The following is a 15,027-nucleotide window of genomic DNA, read 5'->3' as shown; positions in this document are numbered from 1 at the left end:
AAGAAATGTCAGTTTAAAAAAAAAACTGAAAGTGTGGCTTTTTAAAACTTAGCTACATCTTCTAGCTCCCCCTACCCGTTTTTCTGTTCAGCGCCGGACACTTTTGCATAGCTGTCACGCTATAACAAATTCGCCTCATTCATTCATCCATCCAACAGCCACCCTTCCACCTGAACAATCTCGGGTAAATGCTTTGTGGACAGATCTTCCTTCAAAACCAAGAGAATGTAACCAAAGAAATGTCTTCCTTTCAGGCCTGTACCTACAAGCACCAATCCCCCCAAACACTTCTGGAACGCTTCAAATTAATCCTTCCAAGGTATTGGATTACCTGGCTTTTCCAAACATTGAGTTATTGAGTTGGTGGACTAATTGACTGCATTTTAATAAACACAAATGTCCTTGAAGAGTGTGCTTATCACTGTTGAGGAACACCACCACAAGTTACCAGATGAAACACTTAATTTCAAGAAATCCACCCACTTAGTGTTGGTTACTGCTATGTCCTATAACACCTCATGCTCCGAAATGGCGCCCTTCATTTGTGCCTTTTCAATTCCTTCTCTGATTCGAGCACTCTGACACAGTCTGTTAGGAGCCTCCATCTCTGTAATATCCAAGTCTTGTAAGGACCCGACCCATTGCGGGTCTTACAGATCCATGTCGCTGCTCAATATTGATGCAAAACGTTTCGCAAGTGTCTTGGCACAGTCTCAGTCCCCTCATGCCTGGGCTTATTGAACCAGACCAATCTGGTTTTATTCCTTCTCGTCAATGCGGAGACCACACCAAACTCATCTGTCATCTCCTAGATGAGTCACACGGTGGCGTAGGGAGGCGCTCCTGCTCTCTATTGACGTACCGGAGGGCTGAGACCTACAATGGGTAAAATTTATATAAATAAGGAGAGATAGGTGGAATCTAACTCAAACCCACACAAGCGGCTTGCTCCAACTAGAACTATCATCATCTTGGAACCCTGCTACCCGGTAATCGCGCTCGTCCTGCACACCGTGGTTACTTCCAACTACCTATCTCTCCTTATTTATATAAATTCTACCCAGTGTAGGTCTCAGCCCTCCGGTACTTCATCCCTCATACCTCATCCAGACCTTTACTTAAATGGTCCCACGCCGGTTATTTTCTATCTTGCCTCCGTAGGCAGCTTGGCCATTAACCCAGGGTAAGCCAATATCACCCTACCTCTCAGGCCCCACATGCGATAGCTTTAATGCGCTTCTCTAATGGTTGGAAAATCTGTAATTTACGTGTAACTGCCACATACGACAAGGCTACAAATAAGGTTATTTTCACCCCTTCAAACACCCTTGCCAGATCTCGCTGCCATCCTGATCGCAGGCTTTCATTTTTCCTTTTATCTGTTTCCTCTCATCCCTGTCTCTAGAATTTTTCACTACACGTTTATTTTCACTTGCTTGTTTCTAAATAGAGGAGCCTCACGCTTTGAAAAACGGAAATCTCACTATAGGCATGCTTTGACCCTTTAGACTCAAAATGCTTTCCTGTGGAAGGACACAGTCCAAGTGCTCATGCTAGCACAGATCCTGTGTGCCCTGGCCGTGGGGGACTGGATGGTGCCTTTGGGCCTACAGGACATGTATTGTCATACATCATGTTATTTGTGGTTCAAGTTGGACCAGGAGCCTTTTCAGTGTGCAGTGCTTCTCTTTGGCCTCGCCAGTAACCCTTCAATGTTTGCAAAAGTGGTGCGTGCCTAGGTCACATGACCCCTTTTCAGATGTTCGTTAGAGTTATCCTGTGCACAGTGCAGTTGGGGGACACCCCCCCCCCCGTGAGTCTAGGGCATTGAGACAATGACCCGGATATTTTAGCCTCCATTCTGGCTCTCTGAGGCTTCTTGACATTTTAGCCACCTGCATCTTCCTAGATAGTAACACACCACACACGTAGGTTCGCTGTAATAAAAACGGAGGTTCCAGTGGATTCAGCATCAACGAAAACTGTCATGTCATCCAGAGCTCAGAGCAGGCAACTCGCTCTGCAGTAGCGACTGCTCATATGCAATTGGTCCAGTGGCAGGCCCCTCACCCTTTCTCACCCAGAGCTGATGTTGGTAACAGTTGTGTCCCTGCTGGGCTGGAAAGGTCATCTGTGGGAGCTGGAGATCAAAGGACTCCAGTCTCTTACAGAATCTCAGTTTCATATCACTGTTTGAGTTGCTGGAATTTGTCTGGATCTCAAGGCCTTTCTTCCTTGCATTAAGGAGAGGTGGGTGCAGGTTTTAATTGTGGACTGCCAAAGTGGTATTGCAACAAGCAGGGAAGAGATGTGTCTTGAGTCCTGTGCCAGAAAGCTCAGCACCTCTGGAGTTGATTAGCGTTCAGAGCATTTCCCTGAGCACAAACTACCTAGAATGCTCTCTGAATTGCATAACAGACGATCTGAGTGGGTGGTGTCTGGCACATTAGGGGCATCTGCATTCTGAGGTGGCTTGGAGCATCTTCCAACACTGGGGGGGAAACCTAGCTAGATCTTTTTGCCATTGCCAAGAACAGTGTTGAAGGTTTTGATCATTTGAGTCGCCGCTAGAACACTTGTATGCTTTCTGGGTGGAGTGGAACACAGGACTCATACACGTACACCTTCCTGCCATGAGTGCTGAAAAAGATCAAGAACTTCTGGGGCCAGGACATCCCAGTGGTTCTGATTTGGGCTAGGAGAGTGTTTTAGTTTATTGAACATCATTGTGGTAAAATAAATCGTCTTTCGATGACTTACCAATGTCAATTTGGAGACAATTGGTGGCTAATATCTGTGGATAATACCAGCAAGTGATGGTAAAGAATGTAAACGCTAAAGATTCCCTCTGGAATTAAACTTGTAATGAAAAATTCCTCCATCTTGTCATTCGAATGTGGATGTTTCTAATGTTAAGTGATGTCATAAGAACTAAGGCCAGATGTACTAAGCTTTTTCGCGTTCGTAAATTGGCTGATTCACTGAATTTCACTGTTTGCAACCTCCAAAAATGAATTTTGGTATGTATAAAACCCAAAGTGTGATTCGGTAACACTTTACCAAAATCACAATTTAGTATGTGACTACATACCAAAGTATTTGGAAGGGTGGTGTGTGTAGGGCTTCCCTTCCAAATAACAATTTGTACTAGTATGTACTAATATTTTATGACCATCTTTGTCACCAAACATTTTTTGCTGACTATTCAAAGATAGTAGTAAGATTTGCAAGCAGGAAGTTAATGTTGAAAAAAATATTTTTTAAGAGTAAGTTGCTCTTAAAAAATGTAAGTTGAACTTTGAATTTTTTTTTGTTAACACTTTAAGGGCAACGTTAGATTAAAAAAAAAAAGTTGCATTCAAAAGCAATTGTTAACAGGGGTGGTCTGTTGACCCCAGCCGACCACCATCGATGTGATGGCTCATTCCTAACGTATCTCAAATTGTGACCTACCTTGTTAATATTGATAAGTGGAATTGCGACCCACTGGGAATCGCTAATTTAACAATAAATATTTAATACATTAAGATTTGCGATTACCAAAAAACTGATTCGGAAAAAAACACTTTTCTGAAATCTCTATTTTAAACTTTCATACATCTATCCCTTGGTATTAATATGCTGGGTGAATAGCTTATTCTTAATGTTCCCTCTTCTCTGTACTTTGCTTCTGTTGATGGTAAGAGCACTTTCTCCTTTGATCAATACCTACTTTCTCAGATGTAATTGTTCTCTCTTTTGGTACTTTGCCGTTGGCGGGACCATCATGTATTACTCGGAGCGCACAATTTACTGTATAGCCAATTCTCTGTTCAGACTGCCAAGGCACATGATAGTTTTATTAAATTTAATCTGCACTTGTATGTGCTCTATGGCCTTACTCTACTTATACCTGGGAATTCTGCGCAGCATGAAAGTGATTTGCAAGTTCCTTATCCTCACTTCTTTGCCAAAGCCTGCTCTGCTCTCTAGCTTAAATTTAGTTATTTGTTTGGGCTGAGTGAACTTGAGTGGAAACTGGCAAGTATTGAGTGAAAGTAACTGAGTTCAAATTATGCATAGCAAGTGCTTCCATTTCCAAGATACTTTGGCAAAGCATCAGACATTGGAAATGTAAACAATGGGAATGGGGTTGATTGAATGAGAGCACTGAAGTTTATACCTATAGTAACATACTTTTTTCATTCCCAGACAAATCTTGCTTCAACACCTTCTTTAACTTTGAAGACATGCAAGAGATTACCCAGCACTTCGCTGTGTGCCACATTGATGCTCCTGGTCAGCAGGAAGGAGCACCCCCATTTCCAACAGGGTGAGTTACTCTTGTTTATGCTCCTGTAGTTATTATTTTAACTGACATTACTGGCACAGTTTATGTTTAGTCTCCATAAAAGCAAGTATACTGTCTTTTTGTTAGGTTCTCAGTCAATTTGATTCTATTTAATCGTTTTAAGAACTTTGCCTTGCTTGAACTATCATGCACTATGTACAGAATACAGAGACAAGGCAGACTAAGAAATCCAATATCTGAGAGTATATGCTGTTTGAATAGAGGTAAAGGGGAACAATTACTAGATTAATGAGACCCACTGGGGCATTGGAAGATGTGATCGACAGAGAATAAGACAATGGCACTTGGAAGTAAGACTGTAGATCAGTGGTCCTTAACAGTTTGACTTTTGTTGACTCCCAGTTGGCCATTACTTGAATCCGGGGATCTTGTCTGAATTATTGGAATCTGGGGACCCTCACTCATTCATTATTGGAATCTGAGTAATTTAATTGAACTGAAAAAAATACAGAAACATTCCTCAAATAAATGATGAAATAATAAATGATGAAATATTTAGCTTAAATCACAAATATATATGTATAATATATATTTTTAGTATTTTGCTGAAAAATGTGAGCTTTTCTGATATTCAAGTCCTCCAATAGTACCTACTATATTCTGTTTGATGCTTTTGTGGTGCTCCCACATAGTAATATGAGGATAGCAACTTTTTTGCCTTCAATTTCAAACTCCTTCATATGAACAAAGTTTTAAAATGTCCAATAGTATATATAATACATTGGAATTCCATTTCCGATGGTTGGGAGGGGTTCTCTGATGGAAACAGTAGCTCTTCTGAGTCTTCTTTTTTCATGAACAATAACATATCCTTTATTCTAAAGCATCCCTTTTTGAAGAACTGCTGCACTTTAATGTTCAAGTTATTTTGGGTGAATAATTTGCAGTCTGAGACCCTGGTATTGCCAAGCGGTAGGAGGCAGGGAGGTTTACAGTTATACAATTCAGACACATTAAGCTACTTGTTTGTATCACATGGCCTCCTCACTACATTTTATATTTAAAGTCTGTTTTTATTTCACCCCCGAAGAAGGGAGTAAGCAAAAAAGGGTGACATATACACGGCGATAAGCCTACAACCCCATAGGGGCCAGCCGCGTCAGAGGAAAGGCAGTAAAATAACATGCAAAGCGTGTTTGCTTCTCAACATTATACACAGCGTTCCGCCTACAACCCAATAGGGCCGTCCGCGTCAGTAGATAGAAATAGCATTCTGTCATGCCCAATAGTCACTGCCAATAAAAGCTAGCCCCTAGGGCCAAGTGTAGACCAGGAACCAGAACTAATAAAACTACCGGACCAGAGTGGTCCAACTTACAACCAGGTGCCTAGGAAAAGGCAATAGAACAGCAAGGATAGCAGAAGAGAAGAAAAGGAAAGAATCAGGAAAGAGGAGAGAAAGGACCTAGAGAAAAGCGAAGGGACCAGCGGGAAAGGAGTCTTCACAGACCCCGTCAGCAACAGGAGCATCCGCCACGTGCCACAGTACGGACTCCAGGGCTATCGCACCACAGGCCTGCGTGAGGTAGGAGGAAGCACAGCATCGTCCACTAGATGCAGCGCCCTCCGTCTAGGGGGCATGCTTCGCGCATGTTCGGTTTTGCACAAATAGGTCACCAGAGGTTGCCATACCGCCTTGAAGCGTGTATTGCGAGACTGCAGTCTAGCGGAGAGTAACTCCATAGTAATGACATGCCAGAGTCTCGCAAACCTCGCAGCAATAGGGGGTGCCTCCGTCTGCTTCCAGTACAGGGCAATGAGGTGTCTGGCAGAGCCCAGCATTTGTAGCGCTATAGTCCAATCACTCCGGGTCAGTGTTAAAGGATTCGCAGGTTTGATTCCCAGCAACAATGTACTAGCGGCATCAGGCAGAGGAAACCCCAGGACCCCCTTAATGTGACTCAGGACCTCCTTCCAGAAGACGGTGATCAAGGGGCAGGTCCACCAGATGTGTAGGAAATCCCCAGGCGCAGCTCGACACCTCCAGCAGTCGGGAGAAGAGGTTGGAAACATTTTATGTAAGCGCTGGGGCGTGTAATACCACTGGGTCATCATTTTATATGCGTTTTCTTGTTGCGGTATACTTTAGGGATATCCCGCCACAGACGAAGCCACTGCGCCGGTGTAATATCGGCCCCTAACATCGTGTGCCACCGCTGTTGATAGGTCTGTGAAGGCGGCACCTGAGGATGTTGCAGTATCTGGTATATCTTGGAGATCAAGCCCTTCGTTTCGGCACAAGAACGGGCTAGGCGCTCGATCGGGGTAAAGTCTCGGGTGGCCCCCGGGTACGTTGCATCCGTCAGGACCCAGTGTCGCAGCTGGAGATATTGCATCTCGGCCTCAGGTGGGAGTCGAAATTCCTCCCTGCAGCGGGCAAAAGACTTAAGGGTGCCTCCATCAAAGGGGTCTGTAAGGATCCTGCAATCGCCCTGAGACCATCTACGAAAAGATGTAGTACGGAAAGGCGGCGGAATCCACGGGTTGCCCTCAATAGGGGTGTGCGGGGAAGGAAAAGCCGTGAGACCTCTACGTACCGCTTTTCTGTCCCATATTTCCAATACTGTCTTCGTGGGCACCGCCAAGTAGGCGCTCGGGGAACGCCCTGCTTTATGGTTCCACGCCAGGTCCCAGATGGTATGGCGGTTACAGTCCTATCCATGTGAAGCCACCCCATTTCACTTTCTCTGGTGCCCCACTCAACCACGAAGCGCAAATGGGCAGCTGAATAATAGTCCACCAAATTAGGACACGCCAGCCCTCCACGGTCTCGTGGTGCCATAAGGAGTGCTTGGGAGAAGCGTGGCCTCTTCCCCCCCCCCAGATGAAGTTGGTTAATTCCTTCTGCAAATTCCGAATATTATGTAAGGGGATGGGTGTAGGTAGACACTGGAACAAATAAAGGAGTTTGGGTACGATGGACATCTTTATTGCATTGAGTCTACCCAACCATGATGGTATTAGCGACTTCCATCTCCGTAGGTCTTCAAGGACCGATCTGCGGCAGTCCCTCCAATTAACTGGCGACCAACCATCTAATGAAGGGGTCAGGTGTAGGCTGAGATACCGAATGTGGCATTCTGTCCAGCGATACGGGCACATCTGCTCCAGTGGGAGGATTTCGGGTTTAGGGACGGTAAGCTTGAGTGCCCAGGATTTGCTGTGGTTAATTTTCAGACCAGAGACACGTTCAAAGAGTAGAATGGATTGCTGGTAAGGACTCCCGGGGCTTACTGAGGGTGAGGATGAGATCGTCCGCATAGAGCACCACTTTATGGCCCTGTCCACCCAACGGGATGCCGTGGATGTCCGCAGCCCGACTGATCATATCCGCCAGAGGATCAGTCGCTAAGGCGAACAGCAAAGGCGAGAGAGGGCAGCCCTGCCTGGTCCCTCTCCCTATGCTAAACGGTTCCGTTAGCTGTCCATTCACACGGACCCTGGCCTTTGGTGCAACGTAAGGCGCCATGATTCTAGTGACCATCTTCGGGCCAAGTCCCATCTTGCAGAGGACCGCCCGGAGGAACGACCAGTCCACCTGGTCAAACGCTTTTTCAGCGTCCAACGAGAGGAGGCAGGCCGGGATCTGCCAGTGGTGCACCTTCCCCACCAGGTGAGCCACCCTTCGCACGTTATCAGCCCCCTGTCGGCCGCGTATAAATCCCACCTGATCCGAGTCAATCAGGTCAGGCATATGGGGGTACAGTCGCTTCGCCAGCACTTTGGTGTATATTTTAAAATCGGTGTTTAGTAGAGCTATCGGGCGGTATGACAAACATAGTGTGGGGTCTTTCCCAGGCTTTAGGACTAAGGCTATTTCCGCCATTCCCATATCCGGAGAGGGACCCTGTTCGTCAGTGAAAGAATTGAAGAGCCGGAGAAGGTAAGGTCCCAGCTGAGCCTGAAACAGGCGATAGGAGAGCGGTAGCCCATCAGGACCCGGCGTTTTCCCCAGGTGGAGCTCACTAAGAGCCGAGGCCACCTCTTCCTGTGTTATCGACTCCTCCAGGAGCTCCGCCGAGTGGGGGCGCAATGTTGTCCCACCATACTTCTCCAAGACTTCTTCCCCCAAGTCAGGAGGCGGCGTCTTCGCAGTGTATAGTGAAGCATAGTAATCCCGGAACGCCTGACATTTATCCTTACCTGCCGCAGCTCTGGACCCATTAGGTAGCTGTACATTCGCTATATGGGACTTAGCAGCCCTGACCCGCAGCCTCCTCGCTAAGAGTCTCCCAACCTTATCTCCCCCCTCAAAATGTGTCTGTTTTAAAGCTAAGAGGGAGCCTTCCGCCCTATTCGTACGCAACAACCGCAATTGGCCTCGAAGATTCGCCAGGTGGTGTCTTGTTTGTAGGGTAGAGCCGCCCCGGGCTTGCGCCTCCGCCTCCTTTAGGTCCTTCACCAGGCCATCCTCCACTGCTCTCGCCTCACGCGTCCTCGCGATCACAAGAGACGTAATATGGCCCCGGATCGTGGCCTTAAAGGAGTCCCAGACCACTGGGAAAGGCGTCTCGGGCAAGTCGTTGTTCTCAAAATAGGAGGTAATGGCCTCACGGATGTCCTCAACATTTGCTGCATCCCGAAGAATGCTTGGCGGCAAATACCATTTCCGCTCCCGAGGGGGGCACTCACCCGGGTCCCGAAAGAGCAGTTCCACATGAGCATGGTCTGAGATTGAAATGTCCGACATCTCCACTCCCACTACATCCTGGACAAGGTCATGGGACACAAACATATAATCGATGCGAGAGTAGGAGCGGTGAGCACTCTAATAAAAGGAGTACTCACGTTTATCCGGAGAGAAATACCGCCACGCATCAAACAACCCTAGGTCACCGATCTGCTTGCGAAGCGCCAGAGACATTGCTCCAGCCCCACTGAAGGAGCCCTCGCTCCGATCCATCTTTGGGCACCACACCATGTTCAAATCCCCCCAGAATTAGTGATGGGCCGCCCTGAGGTATCTGATCCCGCAAGAGGTCCCGGAGGAAGCGATCCTGCGCCTGATTGGGGGCGTACACGTTGCATAATGTTAAGCGGCGACGTCCCACCTCGACGTTCACCCTGAGAAAGTGGCCATCGCCACCCCGGAAGGGCCTTCCTTCCCCCCGCCTGATGCCAGCCCTGCACATAATCGCCACTCCTGCTGTTTTCGTGTCCGCTGCTGCCCAGAACTGAAGAGGGTATCTAGGGTGAGCCATGCGCCCAGTGTCAGCCTGTAGAAGGTGGGTCTCCTGCAAGAAAATGATATCTGGATTGTGCCGCAGGAGATAGTGCCAGACCTGTTTGCGCTTGTTGGGCGAATTAAGACCCTTCACGTTAAGGGTCATGATCTTCAGAGGACTAGCCACATTCATAGCCACGCCAAGGTGTCGCAGAGCCTATCATGATCCAAACAACAATCATACCACTCTCAGCACATCTACTCCCAATCCAGAGCCGTACATCCACACCCCCCACCCGCAGTCTACCTCCCCTCCCCAGGCCCCCACAAGAAGAAAGGAAAAGAGAAAGAAAGGGCAGTAGGAAACCAAGAAGGATAGAAAGAGAGAGGAAAGAAACTAAGAGCCATAAGGCCCGTCCATCAAGAGAAAACACTCTCGGCCAACCGGGCCGCAGAACACTGACCCCATAACAGGGCATCCTACACCCACAGGTTCGGACGCTCTCCGGGATGTCACTCCCTAAGGGGCAGGTCAAAACCAAAGAGGGGATTGTGACGGTCTCAAAGGGAATCCCGCTAGGGAACCCCCGCCGTCTCCGCAGTCCACAGAGTCGGAGTCAGGGATGAAAGGAAGGAGTCTCTCTGCCCCCCCCCCCCCCCCCACTCAGAGCCCAACAGGGTCCGGGGTAATCCCCCCCCCCCCCGAAGCAGGGGCGAAGAAAGAGACAGTCCATTGATCAAGGTGGGAGGGGGCCCTCCTCTAGCTCAGCCTTATCCCCCTCCAGGGATCGTATGTGGGCTATGATGTCTTGCTTGGCCTGAGAAGGGGAGAAACCCTTCGCAGGGGGGGTACGGCGATGCCGATGCACCGTGGTCCAGTCCGGTCCCGCCGGCTCCCTCTTCTGTCTGCGGGGCTGGGACGGGCTCGGCAAAGGGGTCGTTGCCAGTCGAAGGAGCTGTGCCGCCTCCCTGTAGGATCTCACCGATCTGCGCTTCGACTCCCACTGAAAAATAAGGGCGAAGGGGTGACCCCACTGGTAAGTGATGCCCAGGCTTCGTAGCTTCTCAGTCACCGGCCGGAATGCGCGGCGTCGCTTAAGGGTGTTGGGTGCCAGGTCCTGAAAAATTTGGATCTTATGGCCGTTGTATCTCAGATCCGGGTTGTCACGGGCATTTTTCCAGATCGCCTCCTTTTCAGTGAAAAAGTGGACCCTGGTCAGGATATCCGGCAGGAGTCCCGTCCTCCCCGCCGGGGCAGCCACCTGATGCGTTCGATCCAACGTTGGGGGTGAAGCGTTCTCGTCTCCCCAGACCTCGTGCAGAAGCTGCGCCACGTAGCCCATGATGTCTTCCCCTTCTTCTCCCAACGGAATGCCCCGAATGCGGAGATTGTTGCGCCGACTTCTATCCTCCAAGTCAAGCTCCTGCTTCACCTGGAGCTCTATGTTCTGCTCCTCGAGGGCTGCCAGGCGCTGCCACAATTGTTCTTGGTCCTCCGTTCGCGTGTCCATTCTCCGTTCCAGCCCATCAACTCGATCTCCAAGGTCCGTCACCTCCCTCCGAAGCTCCTTCACACAGCTGTGAACCTCGGACCGCAGGGAACCTATCTCCGCTTTCAACTCAACCATGAAGGAGGACATGAACGCTTGAGTGACCGGCGGAGAACTCCCGGAACCCCTGGATGACCCTTCATCGGCCGCAGGCGCCCCTGCTTTGCCCCACATGGCCACAACCGTATTGTCCTTGGGGGTTGCAGTCGAATCGGCCTTGCCGCCTTTGTTGGAGCGTGTCATCTCTGAAGAATTGTCAAAGCCGGTAATGCAGGCAGTTCCCCCGCCGACTAGGGGAGGAGGTCGGCTCCCGACGATCTGAGCAGGGAGATAACAAGGCCCCCCCCCCCCTCCACCACAGACTCCAGCCTCGCACCAGGACAGGGCCCTCTTCCCACAAAACAAAGGTCCAGGCCTCCAGGAGGGACTCCCACACCAGTCAATCGTGTCCCAGAGGGTAAGCAGTCAGCCGCTCCACTGACCACCACTGTGCCACACCTAACCGCCCCACACAGCCCCAGGCCAGAAAAAGAACTATTGGAAGGCGGTTCAAGGTCCAGTCCGCTCAGGCCCAAGGCTCCGCAACTGGTGGCTTCCACGAGGGGCGAGAGCACAGTCCAAACACCCCCGGGGCCGGGTTACTCCACAGTGAGGGGCCCGATGTAAAGCGGGGAACAGATCGCCCCCTCAGCTCTCCAGGGGGCCCCACGCAGATCAGCAGGCCTCCCAAGTCCGGTCTCCCAGGATTCTGAAGATGATGGACCGCTCCGACCGCTTCTACCACACCCCCCGGGAAGGTATCGCTCACCTGCGGACTTCCAGGTCTCTCTCCTCGTCGGATCGCTTCCCTGAGGGCTCCGCTCCTCCACCGCAACCGGCAGATCAGTGCAGGGGGGGGGGCCCGGGCCGGTCCCAACACACCGTGCAGCCGTGGTCGGCGCCGTCCAGAGCCTCGGACCCCGCTGGCCGCTGGTAACCTCCGCCGCCGTACACAGCCAGCACCACGAATCTGCCCCGCAGCGCTCTGAGGGCCTGCTAGCTCCACAGCGCACGTAGGCCGCCCCTGCAGCACACAAAATGGCGGGTCCCGATGTCCAGTGAAGCACCCGCTGCCCCACCGCTGCTCACGCCGCACAGAGGAGCCGCCCGCTGGGCCCCCTCGTTCTGCACCTCAGGGCTGTAGTTGCAGGTATGTCCACAGCGCTTAGGGCCCGGCCCCCGGGCCGATATCGCCGGCCGGCGGACACAGCAAAATGGCAGATCCTCTTCGCCCGATCTGCGGCGGGGACCCCGCACCTCTGCTCACCCGCTGGTCACCGGGGCAAAAAGAGGGCCAGCCGCTGCAATTTCGCCAAGTGTGAGTTCAGGGGCTCTCCGGGAGCGCACCAGTAGCCCGGGCAACCTGGGCGATACCAGCGGCGGCCCGGGGCTCCAAGATGGCGGGCACCCCTCCGGGTCTCTGGTCGGTGGCGTGGAGAAGCACTCGTCCTCCGCTCTCCGTCCAAAACTCCCGACCGGACTCGGCTCCGATCCTAGCAGCCCCCGCCGAAAAGCTCCGGGGGAGGAATTTAAGCCCTCCCACATAGTAATATGAGGATAGCAACTTTTTTGCCTTCAATTTCAAACTCCTTCATATGAACAAAGTTTTAAAATGTCCAATAGTATATATAATACATTGGAAATCCATTTCCGATGGTTGAGCGGGGTTCTCTGATGGAAACAGTAGCTCTTCTGAGTCTTCTTTTTTCATGAACAATAACATATCCTTTATTCTAAAGCATCCCTTTTTCAAGAACTGCTGCACTTTAATGTTCAAGTTATTTTGGGTGAATAATTTGCAGTCTGAGACCCTGGTATTGCCAAGCGGTAGGAGGCAGGGAGGTTTACAGTTATACAATTCAGACACATTAAGCTACTTGTTTGTATCACATGGCCTCCTCACTACATTTTAAAGTGGAGTGAGAGAGATTGCTTCAACAGTGTCTTTCCGCATGTTTCTCACTCTGCCACCTCCAACGAGTATGGAAGAAATAAACTTGGTGCTGTGTACATATTTTATTTATTTGACAGAGTTTTATATAGTGCGAACCTGACCCAAATTTGGTATCAAAGTGCTTTACATAGCACCAGTTGCATTACATGAGGACACATTCATTTTTGTAAGGCACAGGGAGATTAAGTGATTTCCCCAGAATCGCAGGATGTTCAGCCTCCTTTCCGAGACTCGAACCCGGTTCCCCACATTCGAGGTCGACTGCCCTAGCTGTTCGGCCAACCCCCTCTCCTCCTATTGGGCTTGACACCTCCTAGTTATCTGCACAGATAAATCACCACAATACTCAATGCTGCTGATTAATATCCCAGTGATATCCCTGGCTGTAGAACTTAAGGCAAGATTGCAGTTGACTAGATTTGGCTGACTCCGATGTGGGACGCCTTCTGAGAGAACAGATATTTGTTGCTGCTACAATTTTAAAGCTACGCTTCTAGAAATATATATATTTTTTTATGTCTAAGCTTATCAGACAGCACAACTGTCTGGTTAGCTTACTACTTCTTGTGGGCATTCTGAAAGCGAACCTGGGAATGCATTTCACCCATTTCTTACTATTGGCTTGGAGGTTTGCAACTCAGTTGCTTGCTTTCTATTTGCTGGCTTTATTTGATTTAGGCTTTCCTGCTTGAGTTTGTGCCTCATCTGAACATCCCTTGTGTACTGTATCCTTCCTAATAATTGCTTTCTGTAAACATACCTTTAAATCTTGTTCTTATCCTGTCACATTTGCTATGCATTCAAAGACGGAGGTCAAATGTCAAGCTCTGTCTTCCGAGGGAGCTTGGTGTTTAATTTTCGTTCTTACTTTGAAGTGAGAATTTGTGACCATCCTGCTGAATACCCACGTGAGAGGAGAGGGTGTAGGGCGTTATTTATTTGTAGCACTCTACAACAAGCATTTACAATGCAACGGTTTCGCCTTTGCAGAAGTTAGAGCTATTGGCATTGCTCAGGACATTATTTTTATTTATGTTTTTTTTTTTTTAAACATAAATAAATGGCATTTTCATTTACAATGCCAATAGCAGGGCAGGAGAGCAAGCACAAGTCTGCAAATGTAAAGTATGCTTGAAAGCCAGTACTGGCTTTAATTGATGGAGTCACTTGAAAACTATTTTTTTGGGAAGGTATTGAAAGGTGACCTGATGAGCTGTGAAGTGTGTGCTTTTAATGAACAGTTATAAAAAAAATTCTACTAGGTACAGTCTTCACATTACTCATATCTATATTTTGGAAAAACTTTTTATATTAAACATAAATCTTTTTGTGCACTTTGTGGCAGCCTATCTTATAGTGTGTGTAATGCTTAACTTAATGACATACATATTCAAGGTTCTTTCTATCACAGGCTGGGACCTCGTACCACTAAAAACACACAAGTCACTATTCCCCCTGCACCAAACAGAATTAAACTCTGTAGCTATATGGTTGCATACACAGATATCTGCAGCGATTGCATTAACAATTAAAGGCTTCACAATGGTAAATAGTGCATCTCTCACAGCAGGCAAAAGAGGCAGACGCAAAACAGGAGCACAAGCAGCAGGCAACAGAGGCAGACGCAAAACCGGAGCACAAGCAGCAGGATAACAGAGGCAGACGCAAAACCGGAGCACAAGCAGCAGGATAAGAGGCAGACGCAAAACAGGAGCACAAGCAGCAGGATAACCGAGGCAGACGCAAAACCGGAGCACAAGCAGCAGGCAACAGAGGCAGACGCAAAACCGGAGCACAAGCAGCAGGCAACAGAGGCAGACGCAAAACCGGAGCACAAGCAGCAGGCAACAGAGGCAGACGCAAAACAGGAGCACAAGCAGCAGGCAACAGAGGCAGACGCAAAACTGGAGCACAAGCAGCAGGCAACAGAGGCAGCCGCAAAACCGGAGCACAAGCAGCAGGCATCAGA

At 49.2% G+C, this 15,027-nt stretch overlaps 1 protein-coding gene across 2 annotated transcripts in view; it reads left to right on the top strand.

The window, feature by feature from the left end:
• Positions 1-15,027, top strand: part of LOC144768509 (protein NDRG3-like) — a 355,018-nt gene that overhangs the window by 78,672 nt on the left and 261,319 nt on the right. For both annotated transcript variants that reach the window (XM_078652237.1, XM_078652236.1), the window contains exon 5: positions 4,192-4,312. In XM_078652237.1, coding sequence (XP_078508363.1) covers positions 4,192-4,312 — 121 coding nt within the window. The remainder of the gene's footprint in view (positions 1-4,191; positions 4,313-15,027) is intronic.

Source organism: Lissotriton helveticus, chromosome 7, assembly GCF_964261635.1.
Source record: "Lissotriton helveticus chromosome 7, aLisHel1.1, whole genome shotgun sequence".
NCBI lineage: Eukaryota > Metazoa > Chordata > Amphibia > Caudata > Salamandridae > Lissotriton > Lissotriton helveticus.
This window is presented reverse-complemented; position numbering and strand designations above follow the sequence as displayed.